At 34.7% G+C, this 21,040-nt stretch overlaps 1 protein-coding gene across 4 annotated transcripts; it reads left to right on the top strand.

Moving 5' to 3' along the window:
* The first annotated feature begins 39 nt into the window (after nt 1–39).
* On the top strand, nt 40–20,702 carry FAM76B (family with sequence similarity 76 member B). Of its 4 annotated transcripts, none has more exons than XM_008513747.2 (10): nt 40–470; nt 1,283–1,347; nt 2,469–2,523; nt 3,907–4,062; nt 5,833–6,032; nt 9,262–9,309; nt 9,499–9,579; nt 10,239–10,371; nt 13,130–13,231; nt 18,032–20,702. In XM_008513747.2, exons 1-10 carry the CDS (start codon nt 384–386, stop codon nt 18,119–18,121), a joined length of 1,017 nt encoding a protein of 338 aa, XP_008511969.1. In that variant the 5' UTR covers nt 40–383; the 3' UTR covers nt 18,122–20,702. The 4 variants fall into 4 exon arrangements, with proteins under 4 accessions (XP_008511969.1, XP_008511968.1, XP_070479112.1 ...); XM_008513746.2 differs by having other exon boundaries at nt 10,236–10,371; XM_070623011.1 differs by lacking the exon at nt 40–470 and adding an exon at nt 724–977.
* Nucleotides 20,703–21,040: the final 338 nt, after the last annotated feature.

Raw genomic sequence — 21,040 nt, 5'->3', positions numbered from 1 at the left:
TGGGAGGAGCGACCGAGTGACGCAGTAGCCCCCCCAGCCAATCAGGGTTAGGGAAGGGAGCCGAGAAGGAAGCGGATCCGCTGCCGCGCAGCTAAACCGCAAAAAGCTATCCGCTTCGTCTCCCTCCGCCGCTATCGGGGCCTAAGCGGGAGCGGCTGGGACGGCGTCACTGGGTGGGCTGGGGCGGAAGTGGAGGCGGAGGGAGACGGCGTCGGTCGCAGAGCCTTGGGATCTCGCGGCGAGGCCCTGGTGGGCGCGAGGCAGGGGGAGGGGGAGGAGGAGGAGCCCGCGGCCCGGGCGGCGGCGGCGGCGGCGGCGCCGGAGTTCTCCGTAGGGCCCCGCCTCGCAGCGGGCGGCGGTGGAGGAGGAGACTGAGGAGCAGGATGGCGGCCTCGGCCCTGTACGCCTGCACCAAGTGTACCCAGCGCTATCCCTTCGAGGAGCTCTCCCAGGGCCAGCAGCTTTGCAAGGTCTGTGGGCGCTGGGCGGCGGGCGGGCGGGGTTTCCTCGGCCGTAGCCCGCGGGAGCTGGGTGCCCACTGCGCTGCAGCGCTGATCTCTTCGCCCGCGCCTTGGGGGTTTGGGAGCCCTCGCCTCCCACCCCGGACCCCTTTATCCGAGCACTTGGGCATCAGCTGGGAGGAAGACAGAATCCTGCTTTCTTCCAGGCAGCCCAGGAGGGTCCCGGTCCCCAACAACGTTCAGGGGTCTCAGGGGTGGGGCTGAGTGAGGCAGCCACCTGTCTATGCCGCAGAGACCCTGGGGTGGAGATGTTTTCATCTCGTTTTTCTGCCTGGTCTATCCTGTCCTTCCACCGGGAGGCAGGGGACGGTTTTTGCACTTTCTTGCTAGGAACCTGAAGCCGCAAAGCTGATGGCATCCTTCTTCCCTGTCCAGGAAAGCGAAGCGACTGGCTTGGGAACAGAATGCTCTATGATTTGGAGCTCCTCCCATCCCGTTAAAGCCGGGATGCTGTCTGTGAGCAACGGTGCAAAATAATAAGTAGTTTCACATTTAACCAGTCCTTGAAATCGGGCCTGACAGCTTGGTTAATTTATCTGTAGCATATCCCCCCCATCTAATAAAGACAAAGACACCTATGCCTTCCCTAAGGAATTGTGTGTAATTGGCCACTTACGTGATAAGTCACTCAATTATCTACGTTGGGGGACAGATTTATTGATGTTTTAGACGTTTGGCTAGGTTGGATAATAGTTTTCTACCAGAAAAGTGAAATTTGGGACTTTGAGATAGATACTGACTAATATATTCTCTTATTACAGGAATGTCGGATTGCACATCCTATTGTAAAATGTACTTACTGCAGATCAGAGTTTCAACAAGAGAGGTTTGTATACTGTACAGTTTTTGATTGTTAAGGGCAAAGTGTCTAAGGAATACTTGGGGGTTGTAATCTCATATTTGTATTAAAGTTTTTTAAAAAAATGATTTAGTTTCTTAAATTTTAAGTTGTAAACCTTTTATACAAGATGGGAGAGAGAATGTGGACAAAAATCTAGTGGTTATTTTACAGCTAGACTTCAGTTTACACATGAAGAAATAAAGAATGTTATTGCATGAGAAACGTACAGCCTTGCTAATGAAAAATGCAAATATAAACAGTTGCCGTTAAGCTGGGGCTGGCCCAGTGGCGTAGTGGTTAGGTTCACGCACTCTGCTTTGGTGACCTGGGGTTTACATGTTTGGATCTGGGGCGCAGACCTAGCACCACTCATTTAACCACACTGTGGTAGCATCCCACCTAAAATAGAGGAAGATTGGCATAGATGTTACCTCAGTGACAATCTTCGTCAAACAAAAAGGGAAAGATCGGCAACAGATGTTAGCTCAGGGCCAGTCTTCCTCACAAAGAATTTTTAAAAAGCCAAAACATTAGTACTGACATGGACCTGAGGAGAGATCTTTAGTGTTGCCAACTACCTTCCACGGGTAAAATCTAATAACTTGTTACCAGTGGAAGAATAGCACATGCTTTTTAACGGGGTGATTCTTGTTAGACAATCAGGGCTCATAGAAGAGAATAGCCTAAGAGAACAACAAATGGTTTCTTCATAAGGAGTATGGGCATCATATAGTGGAGAAGGCCCAGTAGAAGGTTAGGTAGGCACTGGTATGTAATGCTGTATAGAAATAGTGGCAAGTGTGAAGATTTTGGAACTAGATAGGAAACATTAGTATTTTTTGTTTTGTTTCTTTTCCCAAAAAGCATACAATAAAAATGCATAAAGATATTGGTCTTAATGAAATAGGAATAAATTTGGATAATATACAACCCTGAAAAGATCCTTATATTTGTATTTTTTAAGAAATCCTTGGTCTATATTAGAGTGAGTTTTAAGTACTACTAAAGCAAATAGTCAAAGAGAACTACTTGCTTTAGTTCAGCATTGTGCTAATTATCATGAAAGCTACCTCATTTTGATCATCTGTGTACAATTTCTTTTCCAGCAAAACTAATACAATTTGTAAGAAGTGTGCTCAAAATGTGAAGCAATTTGGCACGGTAAGGATGTCTTATATTTTCATTTCATATTGTTACGGTCAATTAATCTTTTTCACAAAGATGCACCTTTTAAAACATAAGTATTGCTCTGTTCTTAAATATTTCAACATGTCAAGTATTTCAGGAAAGAAATTTTCTATAGGCAGTCTGGGAAAATGACAACTAAAAGCAATCATGTTATGTGCATGTTTTATACCTACTGAATTTTGGTGTGAAATTTATGATTTTATTCTTTAAAGATTCAAATATAGCAAACAAACTGCTAGTGGTGGAGAACCTACTTATCCACAGAGTTTGCATAATCATACTTTTCCTGCCCTCTTCAGAACCTCCAACAGTTTTTATGTAGCAACACAGTTCAGGCATTTATTCGCAAAAGTAATGACATTATCTTAGTACTGGCGTACCTCGTTTTATTGTGCTTTGCTTAATGTGATTTGCAGGTAGTGCGTTTTTACAAGACCCTCTACCGGCAAAAAGATAATGACTCACTGAAGGCTCAGATGATGGTTAGCATATTTTAGCACTGAAGTATTGTTTTAAGTATGTACGTTTTTTCACGCATAATGCTATTACACACTTAATAGACTACAGTATAGTGTATACATAACTTTTATGTACACTGGGAACAAAAAATTCTTGGGACTTGCTTTATTGTGATATTTGCTTTATCGCAGTGGTCTAGAATCAAGCCTGCTCTTACCTCCGAGGTATGCCTGTATGATTATTTTCTTAGATGTATATTACAATCATTATTGGTATATTGTAGTAATGATTAGTCAAATTGCTGGCCTTAAGGCTCTATAAAATCCTGAATTGTCTTTTGGATATCAAAGAAAATTAAGGTGTGTTTGTTATAGTTTATGTTGAATATGCTTGTGCCAATTTTTTTTAAGTTGAAAACTCACCTATAGTACATGCTCCTGGAATCATCTGTACCTGTATATGATGAAAAGTTGTTAAATGTTTTTTGAATAAATTATATAGTTATTAAGCTAACCAGAATATTAAATTAGTAAATACTGGATACATGAAACTTTTCTGTAAGTGCGTACCTTTATTTTCATTTTTTGAGACTTTTTTCACATGTAGCTTTTGTATTGTATAACATCTTATGCAGATCATAAATCATGTTTCTCATCATTATTTAACTGTTCAGTAGAATAAGAAAAGTTTCATAACTTTAGAAATAAATGTTAGTAAATGAATAGAAATATGATAAATGTCATTGAATATGATAGGGCAACACACTTGGCAGAAAAATCTTTTACCTACTAGTTTCTGTAATCCAGAAATGTGTTTGTACACTGGGTATATTTTATGAAGCTAATTTTTAATGTTTTTAAATGTCTCAATTAATGGAAATGCTTATCTGTTTTTCAGCCAAAGCCTTGTCAGTACTGTAACATAATTGCAGCATTTATTGGTACAAAGTGTCAGCGTTGCACAAATTCAGAAAAAAAATATGGCCCACCTCAGACCTGTGAACAGTGCAAACAACAGTGTGCTTTTGATCGGAAGGAGGAAGGAAGAAGAAAGGTACGTTTTATTTATCTTATGACATCTTCTGGAAATTAAATAAAACACCAAACAAGTTGGGAGTTGTTATAGTTAGTACACTGCTGAGACTTGATGGATTCTTTGGGTCCTCAAAAGGAGGTAGGTAGATGAAAATTTAGGAATAGTGCACCATATGTAGATTCATGTTGATCAGTTGAGATTACTGTGCTTCAAAAAATATTCTCTGATGGCTATTTAGTAGTATTTGGTTATCCAACATTTGGTTCAGGAGAATTACTAACTGCTTTTAAATCCTTTCATCTACTTACCCTTTTGCTGGTTACTTGAAGTTGCTGGTGTAAAAAAAATACCTGATGTCGCATTAACATGAATAATTCAAAGTTACTCTTAGGCCTTTGATTTGGGGCTCACATTTAAACCATTGTTTGTTTTTCTCTACCTACAGTGACTTAAAAAGTATGTGTATACATATGACGTTCTTCTGATTAGCATTCACACAGGCCTCCTATTGTCTGTCAGTCTCAGTTGATTTGGAGGATGACTGTCTCTTCAAGGGGCTGCCTCGGGTCACCCCACAGCAATATATGTACCCTAGTTGTAAGACATGTCCCTCCAGCGCTTCTTGTGTAAAAAATAAAAACTTAATTTTATTTGCATAGGTTTAGTCTTGATTTTGAAAGGAAGTTTCTTTTCCTCCCCCTTGGCAAATGTACGCTTGATTCTCCTTATTCGTGGTAGTTAATTTCTATAAAGTTACTGCAACCACTGAATTGGCGAATACTGAACTATTGCTCCTAAGGGCAATAGAGAATTGGATTCCTGCTTCTGGTCACAGCATGGTGATGAGTTGATCAATACATAATCCTGTTTTGTGTATGTTTCTGTTTAAAAACACCTTAATATATATTGTTGATTGATTAGACTGAATTCATGGCACACAGCACTATGACAATGCCTGAACACAGCTTAGGTTAGGTGTTAGGTTAACACGTGTGTTCTTTACATAAGGTACGTCGCAGCCTTCTTGCATTTAGGAACACTATACATCACTTTAGACTACACTTGGGGACCGTTTTAAACAGTGAAATCACCAATAAAAAGCACAAAATGCAAAAAACATGGCACTAACTAGACCATGAAAAGGACACTTGTTTACACTGTAAGAGCTGAAAGAAGAAAGCAGCAGAGCGTCACCTTGTTCCACCTTAGCTGGGAACATTTGCTGTCTGGCTACACAAATTTTTTGCTGCTCTGTGCCTATGCTTGAATGACCACAAAAGCGCTGTAAGTTGATTTCAGGGTTATGGATAAATTTTAGCAAGTAGGTGGTGAATTTGCAAATATGAGACCTGCAAATAATGAGAATCTACTGTATGTGTCGTTCATTCTCTCCTTTTTTTGTATAAATTAACAGTTTTTACTGTAGTGGGAACTGTCAGTTTAATAATCATATAGTGATTTAAGAATTCAGGCTAGTGTTTAGATAGTATTTCTTTGAAGTATATTATGAGTTTATGCTTATTTTCCAATAATAAAGGTCTTTCTCTCCAAATTAAAAAATTCCTCAGAAGCAATGGAAGTCCATGTATCATCCTCACCATTTTTATGATTCTCCAAACAAGCATTTTCCCAAGTTTTCGGAAAATCTAATTTTACTTCCATTTTGCAACAATCTGTGTGTGCATGTGTGAAATAAAGCTAGAGGTTGAGCAGTTTATCTTACCTGGTTTCACTTACAGCCAGTTTACAGGTGCGTTTAATCTAATACAGATATTTTTCTTAAAAAAGGTTGATGGAAAGTTGTTGTGCTGGCTCTGTACTTTATCATACAAGAGAGTTTTGCAGAAGACAAAAGAACAAAGGAAGAGCCTGGGATCTTCACATTCAAATTCATCTTCTTCATCTCTTACTGAGAAAGACCAGCATCATTCAAAACATCATCACCATCATCATCATCATCACCATCGTCACAGCAGTAGCCATCACAAGTAAGTACTTGAAATCATGTTTTCTAAAATCTTCCTTGGCATTTTAATGCTGTGTGTTGGCATTTAACATTTTGCGTATACTAGCTTTGTGCCAGTCTAGTTTCCATTGTACATGGTAAGCTTTTTGGGTGCCTAGGGCTGTTTTCCCACTTTATTCCATATATAAAATTACCTGCATGGATTGTGTTTAGCTGCTTACTGTAAGGGTAAAGATAAGACATTTAGGGAATTACTATATAAAATTATGATCATACCGTAAGTCAAAATACAAGTACATCAGAGTTAATACTTGATTTACGTTATCAAAAGCCTCAGTATTCCTTTTTTGTTTAATTGTTAGGATTTTACTTGTAAAAATTATATTTACCTCAGTTATCATTAATTTGTTTTAGTTAAAACATTTAAACCAGTGACTAGGAAATATATGTTCTTCATTTTTGGAGAACAGATTTTAACACTATCATTTGTGACCATGATAAAAGCATTCTAAATCTTGAAGATTCCCAAAGTGTGAGAAATAATTTTTTTAACTAGTTTGTTGTTTTTTAAAAAACATGTAGGCAGAATTCTATTCAAATATAAACAACTAGTTTATTTTTAAAGTGCTTTGATGGGGAAGTTATTCATTAGTGGTATCTTAACCCTTTATGTGTGTAGTATGAGAGTTTTTTTTTAGTGTAGTTGTAGTCTTCATGGAAAAATCAAGAATATTAAAACAAACACAAATTAAAATGGAGAAAACAGGGACATGATGATGTACCGATTTTCAGAAGAATTCGTTATTTTTTCTCAAATTTCTCTGAGTCTTTAAAGTTCTAGATAGATAAAACACTTTGATTTACAAAAAACTGACGCCTACCATGTTTAGGAATACATAATGATATTTTTGGAATATAATATAGTTCTTTCTAATTAAGAAGATTTGATTCTAAATTATAGGCAAGCACATATTAGATTATGAGGCTTTATTGAGGCACTGATGTTTCCTTCAGTAGCAATTTTTCTACTTGCCTTATGGTGTTGTACTGCTTCCTCTCTATAACGGTGGTAGACGGCCTAGTGACTTCTAATCTGGCTATTTTGAAGAAATCTTGTGGTTTTTATATCAGAGTATCCCAAGGAGCAAAAGAACATAAATCTTCCTTGTTTTTGCTTCTTGCTTTAAGAAAAAATATGATAAAATAACTGCCATAATGGTATCTCTCAGACTTACTCCTAAGACTCAGCTAAAATGTCCCTTTCTTCTGTCCTTTACAGATAAATTTGTCTTAGTATGATGTCAAAGGGCACACTCAGAGTATGTTTATAAAGTGAAATTTTGTGACTAACTTAATCTTTTGAAAGACAGGTTTCAAAAGTAAAGTGAAAGAGAATTGTATTGACCTTTAGTTTTTTTTTCTTTTCATTATTTAAGAAATAGAAATGCTATTTTGTATTTGATGGATATAGACCATTTGATGAGTAGGCAGTTGGTGTAGTCCTATCCCAAGTTCAGTTTATCAGAACGATTATGAGGAGCATACATATTGTGATATACAGTGATGGAGTGAGGGAGAGGAGGGAAGAAATTCAGGTCCATCTGGATCCAGGAATGGCCCACCTCAGAAAACAAAGATGAGAATTCCAAGCATATTTGTTAAATTATTACTACTGTGATTGTTCTCCCTTTGACATATGGATAGTGCTGTTAATTTATGTGTGATTATATGGCTTGCTAATGCTTATAATGAAATTTGTGAAAGAAAGAAAATGGCGACTGAATTCCATAGTAGAGTTGCCGTTCCTTGCCGCAAGTAAAAAAAAGAACTCAGGTTCATACAATTACAGAATGATTTCCCCAACTTGGTATTTATTTACACATGATTCTTACAACATGGTCTATTTTTCACTTTTGCTTAAAAAATTTCTACAGCTAAAACAATAGTAAATTTTATACACACACATCTGTACATAATTTTTATTTATTGTGTGTATTTAGCACTGTACTAAGTGCTTTTATATACATAACTTGTTTTATCCCCATCTCCCTATAAGATATGTATTAAACCTATTTCATAGATGAGGGAACTGAGGCTCAGGGATTTTAAGTAATGAGCAAAAGGTCACACAGCTCAGATCTTCTAACATCTCTTGTAGTGTGCAAATACATGGTGTCTGGTACATAGGAGATGCTCTATACATCTTGAGTCAGTAAACTAGGGGTTAATGAAGGATTGGCTAACCTGCAAGTACAGGAGAAAAGTATGTAGGATTCATACTGAATTATAAAGTGGTTATTAGTATTATGGCATAATGGAAAAAAAGTACTATTGTATTAATTATGAATAAAAGTAAAATCAGTTGTGAATATGAAATTTCCCAATATTTTCAGCATGACTTCTCTAGAGTACTGACTAAAGAAAGATTGAGACTTTTGAGAGGGTCCTTAGGAAAACTAGGAAAGAAACAGAGAAATTAAGATATTTCCTGAGCCAGCCCTGATGACCTAGTGGTTAAGGTTTGGTGCGCTCTACTTTGGTCGCCTGGGTTCAGTTCCCAGGTGTGGAACCATACTACTTGTCTGTCAGTAACCATGCTGTGGCGGTTGCTCACATAGAAGAACCAAAAAAACTACCAACTATACACAGCTATGTTCTGGGGCTTTGGCAGTGGGGCAGGAGGGGATTGGAAGAAAAAAGGAGGTAGATTGGTGACACATGTTAGCTTAGGGTGAATCTTCCCCTGCAAAAAACAAGAAAAAGAAAAATTTGGTTCAACTTGATGTACTATTCTGAGCAACTTGAGTTACTCCAAAGGAAGACTCTCCATGTAGGATTATGAGGCTTTAACTTTAAAGATATTACATCTTCTGTCTGAAATAGTAAGGGCAGCCTAAGTATGGTGATTCTCAGACTTTATAATTATAGAACCCTGTTGTGACTTTCATGGTCATATACCCTAATCCTTCGTATGATGTTCAACTGAATTGTAGGAGTCCTGATTAAAAAGAAAATTCAGTTTCTGTCATCATACCTTTCTTAAAGAACTTAAGATGGCTGGTAGTCATTTGATTAGAATTTATCTCATTAGAATGTGATTTATTCAATATATATTAGTCTGAAAACTTAATTGAATATGCCTTTCTCTGGACAAAAGATTATAAACATAATTTGATTCCATTGGGAAGAATGTTGTTAAATGTAGATGTATTAAATGTGTGGTTACTAGATGTCATTTATATATTTTTCAGAATCAGCAATCTAAGTCCAGAACAAGAGCAGGGACTGTGGAAACAGAGGTAAATATGTTAACATATTTTTTGAGATGTGTTGAAATAGAATTTTTAAAATGAGACATCTATTTAACTTTGTTACTTAGGCTTTTAAAATATCAATGATATTCGATAATATTTTAGGGGAAGAAGAACTTATCACTTGATGCCTCTGCCCTTTTTACTCTAATTATTCTTATTAATGTTTGGTTTCAGCCATAAATCCTCTGCAGCAATTCAGAATGAAACTCCAAAGAAAAAGCCCAAATTGGAATCTAAGCCATCTAATGGAGATAGGTAAAAATGAATTCCTTTAGTGCTGTGAAATTTCAACTTAGTTGAACAGTTATGGCCGATTGCCAGTTATTACTAGGTAAAAGAATAGAAAATCTTCTACATTGACTTCTTTGAGTCACCTAGAAGAGTAAACATAATCAGTTAAACATTTTTAACTTAATTTTGGTGATAAGAAAGTGGCACTGAACTATGTTGTTCTATTTGGGGAATAAATTTGGGTTTTGAAAAAAGGAAAACAAATCTGAATAGAGAACATTCTCTTTATCTTAATTATTCTTCAATGAAACACAAATCTAATTGTGATATTTTAAATTGACCTGCTTGGAAAATGTTTTTAGATTTAAAGTATTATGAGCGTGACTTTGTTTTAGTTCATTAGCCAAAAGTTTGCTGATGTTACTGTACAAATTGGCTGCCTATTGCTTTACACTAGAAGTATTGACCCCCTAAAAGCTAATACTGAATTATATTTCTGCAGGTGTATGTAATGTGTGCCATTAGTAAGGTAATTTGCCAGTTGCATCCATTTCTGTCAGGTACATATTTTTTTGCATTAGCCTTAAGGATGTTTGTGGAATTGTCTAATTTATGCAATTTGAACACCTGCTAATTTTCCTTCTACTTCATTTAACTGTATTTTATTTTTTTCTTTTTAGTAGCTCTATAAATCAGTCAGCAGATAGTGGGGGAACAGACAATTTTGTCCTTATAAGTCAACTGAAAGAAGAGGTGATGTCACTTAAACGTCTCTTACAGCAGAGAGACCAGACCATTTTAGAAAAAGATAAAAAGGTAAGAACATGTTGTACTGAAACCTGGTAAGATTTACATCTTGACTCTTGCTTGATAATTGCAAATTTTATTGGAATTCCTTTAATAATTTGGTAATGTTTGTTGTGCATGATTCTTGTAAGACTTACAAAAGCCCAAACAAACCTAAGCCATCTAATGAAGGTAGGTAGAAATGGGCTTTGAGAATTTCAGTTCTGAGAATTGAGAGCTAATTAGAATTCTAATAATTTCTGAACGTTAGTTTTCAGTAAGCTTGTAATTTAAAAATAGGTCTGTCTTAATTTGAAAATGAAATGTAAATGGAATATTATATGAATTCTTATGATTTAAGAAAGTAATTGAATATAGTCTTTGATATACCAGTCATGTATGTATTTTAATCCAGATCTAATAACTGGTGAAAAGTAGTGCTATGGAAATTCTCTGTGTGGTAGTCAGTGGTTTAACAATAGGTGTCTAAGATCGTTTTGTAGGAGGTAAGTGTATTGGAACTTGGTTTGTCAGTTAGATCAAAGGGAATGTCAAATATATTGTCTGTTTAGTGAAAAGTTCTGACACTTTCTCTGTGAACTTGAGGAGAATCTTTCACTTCTTTGGGACTTAGTTTTCTCATTTTAAAAATGAGAGTATTGATACCATCTCATGGGATGGTTGTTTTGATTAAATGAAAATATAAATTACTTGCTACAGCTTTTGGCATGTGTAAGTGCTTATGACTGATCATTACTGATGTTTGATTATCTTTGAGGGCAGAACCTACTTTGTACTTGTTTTACGGTCCTAGACTGTCTAGTTTGACCTATTTCAAACTTCTTATCCATAGGAAAACATGAAAGACATTCTTTTTAAAATGATGAACAAGACATGGTTACAAATAGGTATATGAATTATCTATCCCTGAGTATACATAGTAGTGCTTGAGTCTGAGCTGGCTTTCACCCCTGGCATTCAACAACTTTCATGTTACATTTTCCCACACCTTGTTGGTTAGTGGATTTAAATTAATTTGAAAATATTTGTATCTTAATTTAAGCAAATTCAGTATATGAAATTTAGGATTGATGTAACATAAACATAGGATAGTTATGAGTGTCTTTTTTTAATGGTTCTTTTTGATTAACAGCAGGATTTTTTAACTAATGAGCTTTTATGGAAATTTGTTTTAAGCACAAAATTTTAGAGACATTTCTGTTGCACAAAGACAGGAAGATCTGTATTAACCTAGATAAAAATTGAATAAAATGTTGTTTACTGTAAAGTAGCAATGATTCCAAAAACAAGTAGTGATGAATTATAGAATTTTGACTTTCTTAGATTTTTTTTTTCTTTTCATAGCATGACTATTCTATATTAGTGTAGTCAGTTGAAAGTTTTCTGCTCTTGTTAGTGTTCCTTTTTTTTAGAAGAAACACTAATAGGGATGGCAATTAGCAGTGTTATGAGAAATATAATAATATAAGCCTGAAATAGCTACATATTTGCAGTTTTTTCTTATCATGTAAATCTAAGGCAGCCCAAGTTATTTTCTTAAATTTCTTTCACTTTACTCAGTGACTTCTAGAGCCAGCCACGTACTAGATCATGATATAAAGATGAATAAATAAATAAAAGACAGGATCCTTATCTTCCAGAAATTCTTAGTCTGGAGGCAACTTACAGGGTAGTGACAAGAATAATTATCTTAGCTGATCTGATGTGAATTGGCATTTCAGAACAGGAATTCCTTTGTAATATAGAAAACAGAGAGAGAATTCACTTAGTCTTTCAATTTGACAAAAGCGCAAGGGCTTTTATTCAGAAAATAAGAATATAGGACACCATGATTTCCTTTCTCTGTTTTTGCTGTTGTACATCTTTTAGTTTACAAGTTACTGGGTAATTACCAAAAAATAACATACAAACCTTTAAAGTTTACATAATGAAAGCCATTTAAAAATAATCAGAAGTTTTCTTTTGCATGGTTCTGATTATGAAATTATATGCTAACTTATTTTTTAGTTTGAAGTCATGAAATTTTGTATTTTTGTGTCATTGATACTGATGAAAAAAATTATCATGTAGCCTTCTTTGCTTTCTCAAACCTCTGACTTTTTTTTTTTCGTCTGTCTAAATTAGCCCAAATTTTAAAGTAACCCCCTTTCCTTTCTCATTCCATATTAGTTGTATTTCTATACTTTGTTCTTTGTTTTTACTTCAAATCTTAGGTGGTATTGGATACCTAATTCTGGGCATAAATTTAAAAATGAAAGCAGTGTAGCTCTTGGTTGATAATTTCTCTTTGTACTTCCCTAGTGTGAAAGCTTTTTCTTTTATCACTGAAAGATTATTTTAACCTGAAACCAGTTTTAATATTCACCTTGTTTATACATAATGTGAAGTACATCTTAATTGAAGCATTTTCTAAGGTATTAGCCAGTAAGCTTTCCTGTTGGCATACAAGTTGCCAAACTCTGTTCAGTGAAGCCACCTTTAGGTAGATCCAGCCAGACTCGTCAAAGAAAGGCAACTTCTCAAAAGTTTTACTGATGGTTCAATGTTATCTTAACATTAAAATTATAGTATAGTAGATAGAATTCATTATTTCAGAAAACAGAAATTCTATCTTTAAGTTATAAAACTCAGGAAACCGCTAACATCTTTCACTTTTATAACAAGTTCTGAGTTTATTGTGAAGAATATTTAAAGTGATGTGTTTGTGTATGTGCATATATATATAAACACATATACACATATATATGTATTTTCTTAAATTTCTCAGTTAACTGAACTAAAGGCAGACTTTCAGTACCAAGAGTCAAACCTGAGAACAAAGATGAACAGTATGGAGAAAGCTCACAAAGAAACTGTGGAACAACTTCAGGTAAATGACAATATTTATGTAAATTGTTAGGCAAGGAGAGCTGAACTTGGTTAATAGTATTCATTGTATTAGACTGGTATTGGTATCCCTGTTTTATGCATATTTGGTGCATTTTCAGGTTTGATTTTGACTTTATAATTGTTTTTTTATCCTGTTCCCGTTAAAAGTTATTGCTTGCAATCACTTGATAGGAGATTCAGTATATTAATTCTGAAAACTTTTGCCTAAACTTCAGATAGGGTTTTCAGAGGGGCCTATTACTGGAATATGTTCAATTGATCATCAGATGAAAAGCAAAAAATTAAAAATTCGATTCATGAAACTAGGGTGAAAATAAGCTCTTGAGTACATTGTACAATTAATCTTCCTCTTTCCTCCCAAATAATGGGAAGGGAGGTGAGTGTACAAAACCAATTCTCAGGGACCTCAAGTGGAGAAAATTTATACTTCAAGCAGTGATGCAAGGCAAAAGAGAGCTTTAAGCTTGGTACTGTGATTTTCAGGGTGTCAAATAGAGTTCTGCTGTGTGCCACAACAGGGAGCCTCCAGTGATCTAGGTCATCCGCTGAGTACTGCGAAATGTACTCAGTAGGGTTTCAGTATACAGGAAAGTGAATGGTGAAACCAAGGGTCATCACAGTGACACAGAGAGGAGTATCTGATATCTAGCATGCAGAGATGGAGAGCATCCAGAGGGGTACAGATTAGTCCCTTACTCAAGCCTTTTCTCACCTAGGTTTTATAAACTTAGAAATCAGTCCGCGCTAAATTGATTACACTTTCTATTGATTTATGCATTCTGACGTTTGTAGAATCAATCTTTAGGTAATGAGATTTTTTAAAGTTCAGAAGTTTTAAGTCTTAGAATCACAGAAGGTGCCAGCATATAGACTTGAGACTCTTGACGGAGAGTTTAGCTTGGGAAGCAAGGAATAATACTGCCCTGTTGTTATTGTTTTTTTTTTTTAACATTGTAACACCAAGGGATATTTTCTATTCCTATCTTTTGTTTTTTGTATTCTTCATACTTCGTTGAAGATAGCTTAAATTGAGTAAAATTGTAAAGTGGATTTAGGAACCTGTTGAAATTCTAGGTATTGGTTAGCTAGGCTTAATGCTAATCTTATTATTACAGAGAATTTTGAAGAGAAACCTTGTATAGAACCTGGCACATAGCAGGTATTCAAATAATGTGTTGAATGAATGGTGACTGACTGATGGAAATGCCCATCTGCCCTCTCTCCTGAGAGATTGCCCACATCATATATTGGGCTTCTTGTACCTTACTGTTTATCATCTACCAGCAAGTATTAGTTTTGTGACGTTCTTATTTTCCTCATTCAGTTATTAATGCTGAGTGATTACCTGGGAACAAAATCTTCTGTATGAGGATCTCTGATTTAATGTGTTGTAACCAAATCTCTGGAGTAAATCCAGAATGAGGTAACAGAAGAACTGTGAGCAGTACTTAAAGATGACAAAACTTAGTACTCCTCACTGTTCAAGAGAGCATTTTGTTGTTTTATTTTGTAGCTCTAAGACGGGGAACCTCTCTGACGTCTTAGCTTGATTGGTATCTTAAGTGTACCTCCTCTTGGTTGGTAGCTGAAGTTTCATATAATAGGATAGTAACTAATATTTGTATAGAAGTATGACATTTTCAACACGATATTACACAGGCTGTCTTATTTGCTCCTTACAATAACTTTGAGTTATGTGGTATTCCCATTTTACAGATGAAACTGTGCTTACATAATTAATCAGAAGTGACATAGAAACCTGCATCTTCTGACTCAGATTTAACTATGCTTTCCTCCTGTTCTACACTGCCTCCCACCACCTCAGCTTACTCAGGTTTTTTATTTCATCCTTGTTATCAGACCACTTCCCTGTATCTTTTGTGTTATTGCTGGAGACATTCCGTCACAGTTAAGTACCCTGTTTTAACCCCACTCCCTTTAGCAACCATGTGCTAGTAGAGTTCTCTACCTAGATGAATAAACATAGTTAACTGTTTTTCTTTTTGTGATAAGAAGAAACTGAACCCTGTAGCAGAAAATTTACCTTGCTCTAATAGTTCTCAAACATTTTAAACTGTCAAACCTGGGAAATAAGCACTGAGCATCAGAAGAAAAAATTGTGCAAAATACCCCCCCAGGAAACCCCAAAACAACCCTAATTATCTAAAATGTCAAGAATACCAAATGAAAAATCTACCTTTTGTTTAGGAGATAAGTTGATAAAAGGGGAAAGAGAACTAACATTTGAGTGCCTACTGTGTAGCAGCCACTGTGTTTTGTATCAGTTTATCAGGCTGTGTTTTATATAGTTTATTAGTTCTCTCAACTGTTAAAATGGGTGGTGAAGTTTCTGTTTTACATATGAGAAAATAGACTCCAGCTTACATAACAGATAAGTGGCAGAGCCAGGATTCAAAGTAGGATCTGTGTGATTCTTAATCCAGATATTCTTTCCTTTAGGCCAGTATTTCTAGACATTTTTAACTTAACTTGCCTAAGAGTTTTTAATTTAATTGATTCTTGCAGGGTGGATAATAAAGAAGTAATATTAGGATAAAAAAATTTTAACTTGTATATATTTAAATGTTACATTTAAAATATATTTTTAATTGATCTAAATTAGAATAAGACAAATTTGGACTCATGTCCAGTTAACAACTGTTGCATTGTTTATTTTTTCTTAATGACTTTTCCCTCACATAAGTTATCAGCAAATAAAGTTATTAGTGATGTGGTTAGGAGACTGAAATAGAAATGCAGATGAAAAATTAGCTGCTAAAGAATTAAGAGGAAAAACTGCTTTCAGTACCTAATACTTGAATTCTTATATTTCATACTTAGAATATGAAAATTATAAACTCATTTCTTAATGATGATTGAGAAAAGGTAACTTGAAGATTAAGGTTTTAGTGGTTTGGTGTGCCAGTATAAACGCTTTTGTATAAATGTAACATACAGGTCTGATGGAGATCTCTTTGAGGCAAATTTGCAGACTTAACCTTTCTTTATACCCTTCATCAATTTGTATTTTAAAATTTGTTTCTTGAAATTCCTCTTTTAGCCAGTGAGTCTGTTATAGTTAGAAACTAAATAATAAGTAGCTAACAATGAAAAGAAAAACAATTTAAAACTAGAACATCGACTAGGACAGCTCAGCTGAGTAATAAATCAGTTGATCATGAGTGTGCTTACCTGACTTTCACTAACTGCCAGGCATTCTCATTGATTTCTTCTGAGTTTCTCAAACCATTTAGTTTTGAAGAGAAAATAAAAGTCCTTTAAAATTCTTGATGGTTTTCTAAATTTGAAATTGAAATTTAAACTCTTAATTACCGCCGTAATTATTTAATAACCGTTGAATAGAAAAACGCTGTTAATCATGCAGTTGAACATAAAGTGATTTGATTTGCAAATATAAGACAGCTCTAAGAACATTTGCATTTTGGAGGTCATAGGTATTAATTAGGGGGAGTTGGATTGGACAAGGGTCTGGGAGTGGAAGAACAAAGCCTGGAAGAGGTTTCTATTTCATGGAACTGCTTTAAGAGAATATACAGAGGAGGCAGGCTGTTATCTTGCCATACAAAGGCTAAAGAGTAGAAGATGAAGCACTGAGGTTAAAAAAAGTCTGTAGATAAAAATCTTAAGACCTGTGAAGGAAAATGGTTTACATTTGGTGGTTTACAGAGGATGTCTGTTAAAATTTTGTTTTTAGAGCAGTGCTCAGATTCCAAACTCTTGTCAATGCTCTCCCCATTTTGGCTCAAAAGTGCCAAAGTGTTTGATCATTAATGTGTTTGTATACATGAAAAGTTCTTATTATCTATGTTTGCACAGTTAAGAGATTGCATAGGGAGACAAAGGTGGTCAAAATGTGAAAATATTCACTGAAAGTCCCTGTTTATACATTCCTTCTCAACAAACACTAGTGATTGTCGTAGTGCATTGGCTCAAGGACACTGTCTTTGTCAATGGTGGATGGAACATTTCAGTGAGTCCAAAATCAGCTCAGATTGATAGCAAAGTGAAATTTTGAATCTTTGAAAATAAATTTCAAGCTTTCATGAAACTGAAAAGAGTGATGATGTGTAACTGCTCAATTTACATCAAAGCCAGTACCGAATGACTGTTTTGGTAATTAAAGGAACAAAAGTAAGATCAGAAAGGGTGGTTCTGATGGGTGCGTCAAAAAAAAAAACATCATTTGAGTATCATTAAGAGAGCTCCTTTGGCAAAGTGATAAAGTGAATATTTTTGCAAAAAGGACCTCTTATGCTTGTTCTATAAATACATAGACATCAAATGCAAGACTTTGTACAGATTGTTGGAAATATCCTCCCAAACCATCACTTGAGTCATTTGATCTTATTAATTATAAAATAAAACCTATTTTCATAAAATAAAACTTCCTGATGAAAAGTTTTCATTTCATGTTTTTAAGATAAAGAGCCAAACTTTCCCGTTTTGAAATTTTCATTCTCTTTTAAGTAGATTCATTTTAAGTTGCTTCTTTTGTAATTGATTATATCTTTGGACAACAATTATGTTAATATTGACATTTACAAAGGGGGCTGATAAACCAATCTAGAATTTTCCTTCTTATGTATCCAACGTTAAAGAGATGAACCTAAGTATACCAATTCTTTCATTTATTCTGTTAGTGTTTCAATGAAATCTTGTTCTGTAAGTGAAAAGAACAGCATTAAATAAGTAATATTCTTCAGCATGACTTAATAATATTTCAAACATTTTTAATGTTAAATGTTTTTGTCTCCCACAGGCCAAAAACAGAGAACTACTCAAACAGGTTGCAGCATTGTCAAAGGGTAAAAAGTTTGACAAAAGTGGAAGCATACTAACGTCCCCTTGAAAAAGTAGTTATTCATGTAGTGTTTCTGCTGAAAATGTACATTTGAGAAAAGTTGTGTGAAGCCCTTACATTCTGTGTAGTGGAAAACTATTTTTGCACACCAAATGAGTTGGCGTGTTTCCTATTCACTTTTGTAACTGATATACAGCATTTTTTTAAGTTGTAAAACATTCAAATAAGACTTCAACTGGTTTGAAGTAACTTTTTAATTTTGATATCCAGGAACTTTTTTGCCAGCAATAGTATTAAACAGTTGTAAAGGAGTGCATGAGTCGTGCTCTTTATAAAATGCAACATGCAATAATAGAGTAGGTATGGTTTTATGAAATCAGAGCAGCAGGGTTTGGGGTTTGTTTTGTTTTTTGTTTTCCACTATGCTAATTTCAGAATTAACTTCAGATTAACAGTTTTCAATTTAGAAATATGAAAACTTTTAAACAAGGAAAATGGTGAACACTGGTTTTTTGGTAATTGTGTTTTTACTTTGCATCAACATGAATTTAGAGAATCATGGTGCTTTTGTTAAATGAACTTCAGAGTATATGTAAATATGTTTTTAAAAAAGTTACATCATTAACATTAGTAAACTAGTATTTCGTTATTGGTATAGGAATTAATGTTTATTGTACAGTATCCAAGGTAAAGTGTTTTGTTTTGTAAAAACTACTGTAGATTTTTACTTACAAGTGCCTTTTTGCCACCTAATGTTTTTATTTATAGGAATGCAGATCTTTTGTACATACAGTTTGTTTTAAAATCATGTTTAATAAATGTTTGTATATAAATGTATATGTACAGAAGCCTATTTCAAAAGGAAATCAGAGTTGCTAGTAAAATGTTTGCGGTTGCATTAAGAACTGATAATGCAATAGACTTTAGATGATTTTTTGGTTTGTTTCTCTGTGGTGTGGGAAGCTGTTGGTCATTGAATCATTGAATTATGTCAAAATACTTCCCCAAAGATTTAATTCTAAATCACTTCTGATAGAGTAATTTTATTTTTTATGTCATATGGCTTCATGTTCATATTTTGTGAGTTACATGTTTTGCTTTATTTTTCTTTTATAAAAATTTAAAATTTATAATTTTTCTGCAGTGATCCATATATCTGCTTTCCCTATAATATGTGGTTATCTAAGTTAATATTTATGTACACCATACTTAATTTGTAAGTTTAAAGCAAATCTGGAAAAAATTAAATAACTTTTAAATCAATCTGTGATTATCTTTGAATAGATTGGAATCTACTGTAAGATTCAGGCACTATTTATAAGAAAATTATATCAGAGTCTTTAAAATTGTCTATAAAAGGTTAGGATAGGGTGGGATAGGTTATGTGAAGTTATTGTCTAATTATATTCTGATCTAGTGGTTTTCAGCCTGTAATGGAATTCATCTCCTACTTAATAAATGCCAGTTCAGACTTTTATTTCAATTTTAAAGCTTCAGACATTGCTAGATGTACTGTATAGAGTGGAAGAGTTCCTTCTCATAGGAGTTTATGGGAAAGGATAAATTTCTTTCAAGTAAACTGTTAATAAATTTATCATTTTCAAGATTTTGTTTTTAAACAAGCATTGATTATGAATGTCATATCAAAGATTGTCTTTCCTCAGAACACAGGATGATTGTAATAATTGTTTTTAATGTGACTCATGCTTTGTTAGCTTATTCCTGCAGTTATTCATTATTATAAAGTGATATCAATAATTCTTTGTCCAGTTTGAAAACATAATCTAGGGTAATTTTCAAGTGATAACAAACAGTAGAATCTGTCAGACTTGGAAAAATTAAACCAGTTTATTTTTATGAGATCTTCATGCAATCTTCCTAAATTTAGTACTCTCAGCAATGATAGATAATGCCTTCTTAACACAGATTTTAATGTTTGCAGGATTTGCTAAATTCATAAGATAGTCATTACCTTTCTTTAAAATTTGTAACGTTTTATATTCTGGTTTCATAGCCATTTGTCAATCCACAGTGGTCATTTTTGTTTTAAAATAAATTATATAATAGTTCTTATACCATGTTGGAGCTGCTACACAAGAAAGGTGCCGCCCTCCCCCTTTGTTAGGTAACAGATTAAAAATTGAAACTCAGTCTAAATACTTAAGCTTTGTCAATTCCAAGGCTGAAATCTTTTAGGGGCTTCACGGTATTTAGTCCTAATTAAGTACCCTCTCTTTATTTTATAACTTAATTCTTTTGCAATTGTATAAACTAGTAATGGAGTCGCAGTCCTGGATCTGTAGTGTATTGACATAAATTGCTGATATTCTTTAAATGTGGACCTGTAAGGAGATACTATGGTGTGCCGTATTGTGCTTTTTAGCCTGTTTTCAGCTATTAATTAGCATTACCAGTGAGGGTCATTTTGGCTCAAGTTATTTATGTATTAATAGCTTGTGAATATTGCAGTCCTTTTTAGATTGTATTGGTCTAAATATGCATTCTGCGGTGAACCTGTTAAACCGTTCACATGTATAGACTATTGAAATACTGTACTTGTACACATCTGACTGTTGACATTTTGTACTTTTTTCTAAATCCAATATTTCACAATAAAAACTTGTCAAAAGCTTTGTGTTAGTTTCGTATTGCTGCTATAACAAATTACCACAGCCTTGGTGGCTTAAAACAGCACAGATTAATTCTCTTATGGCTCTGGAGGCCAGAAGTCCAAAATCGGTTTCCCTGGGCTAAGGTCAAGTAGGTGTTGGCAGGGCTGGTTCCTTTTGGAGGCTCTGGGAGAGAATAATTTCCTTGCCTTTTCTACCTTTTGGAGCGACATTCTTTGCAATCTGTGGCTCTTTGCCCCTTCTTCTATCTTCAAAGCCAGAAGTGTAACATCTTCAAGTCTCTATCTCTGTCGTAATAAAGTCTCTCTCTTTGGTGGTTGTATCTCCCTCTGCTCCC

Source organism: Equus przewalskii, chromosome 6 (genome assembly GCF_037783145.1).
Source record: "Equus przewalskii isolate Varuska chromosome 6, EquPr2, whole genome shotgun sequence".
NCBI lineage: Eukaryota > Metazoa > Chordata > Mammalia > Perissodactyla > Equidae > Equus > Equus przewalskii.
The sequence above is the reverse complement of the archived record's forward strand: the minus strand, read 5'-3'. Positions and strand labels throughout refer to the sequence as shown.

Coding starts and splice junctions, on each gene's coding strand:
- FAM76B (XM_070623010.1), top strand. CDS start 873: ATGGCATCCTTCTTCCCTGTCCAGGAAAGCGAAGCGACTGGCTTGGGA. Junction 4,063..5,832: donor AGGAGGAAGGAAGAAGAAAG/GTACGTTTTATT, acceptor TTCTTAAAAAAG/GTTGATGGAAAGTTGTTGTG. Junction 13,232..18,031: donor AAACTGTGGAACAACTTCAG/GTAAATGACAAT, acceptor TGTCTCCCACAG/GCCAAAAACAGAGAACTACT.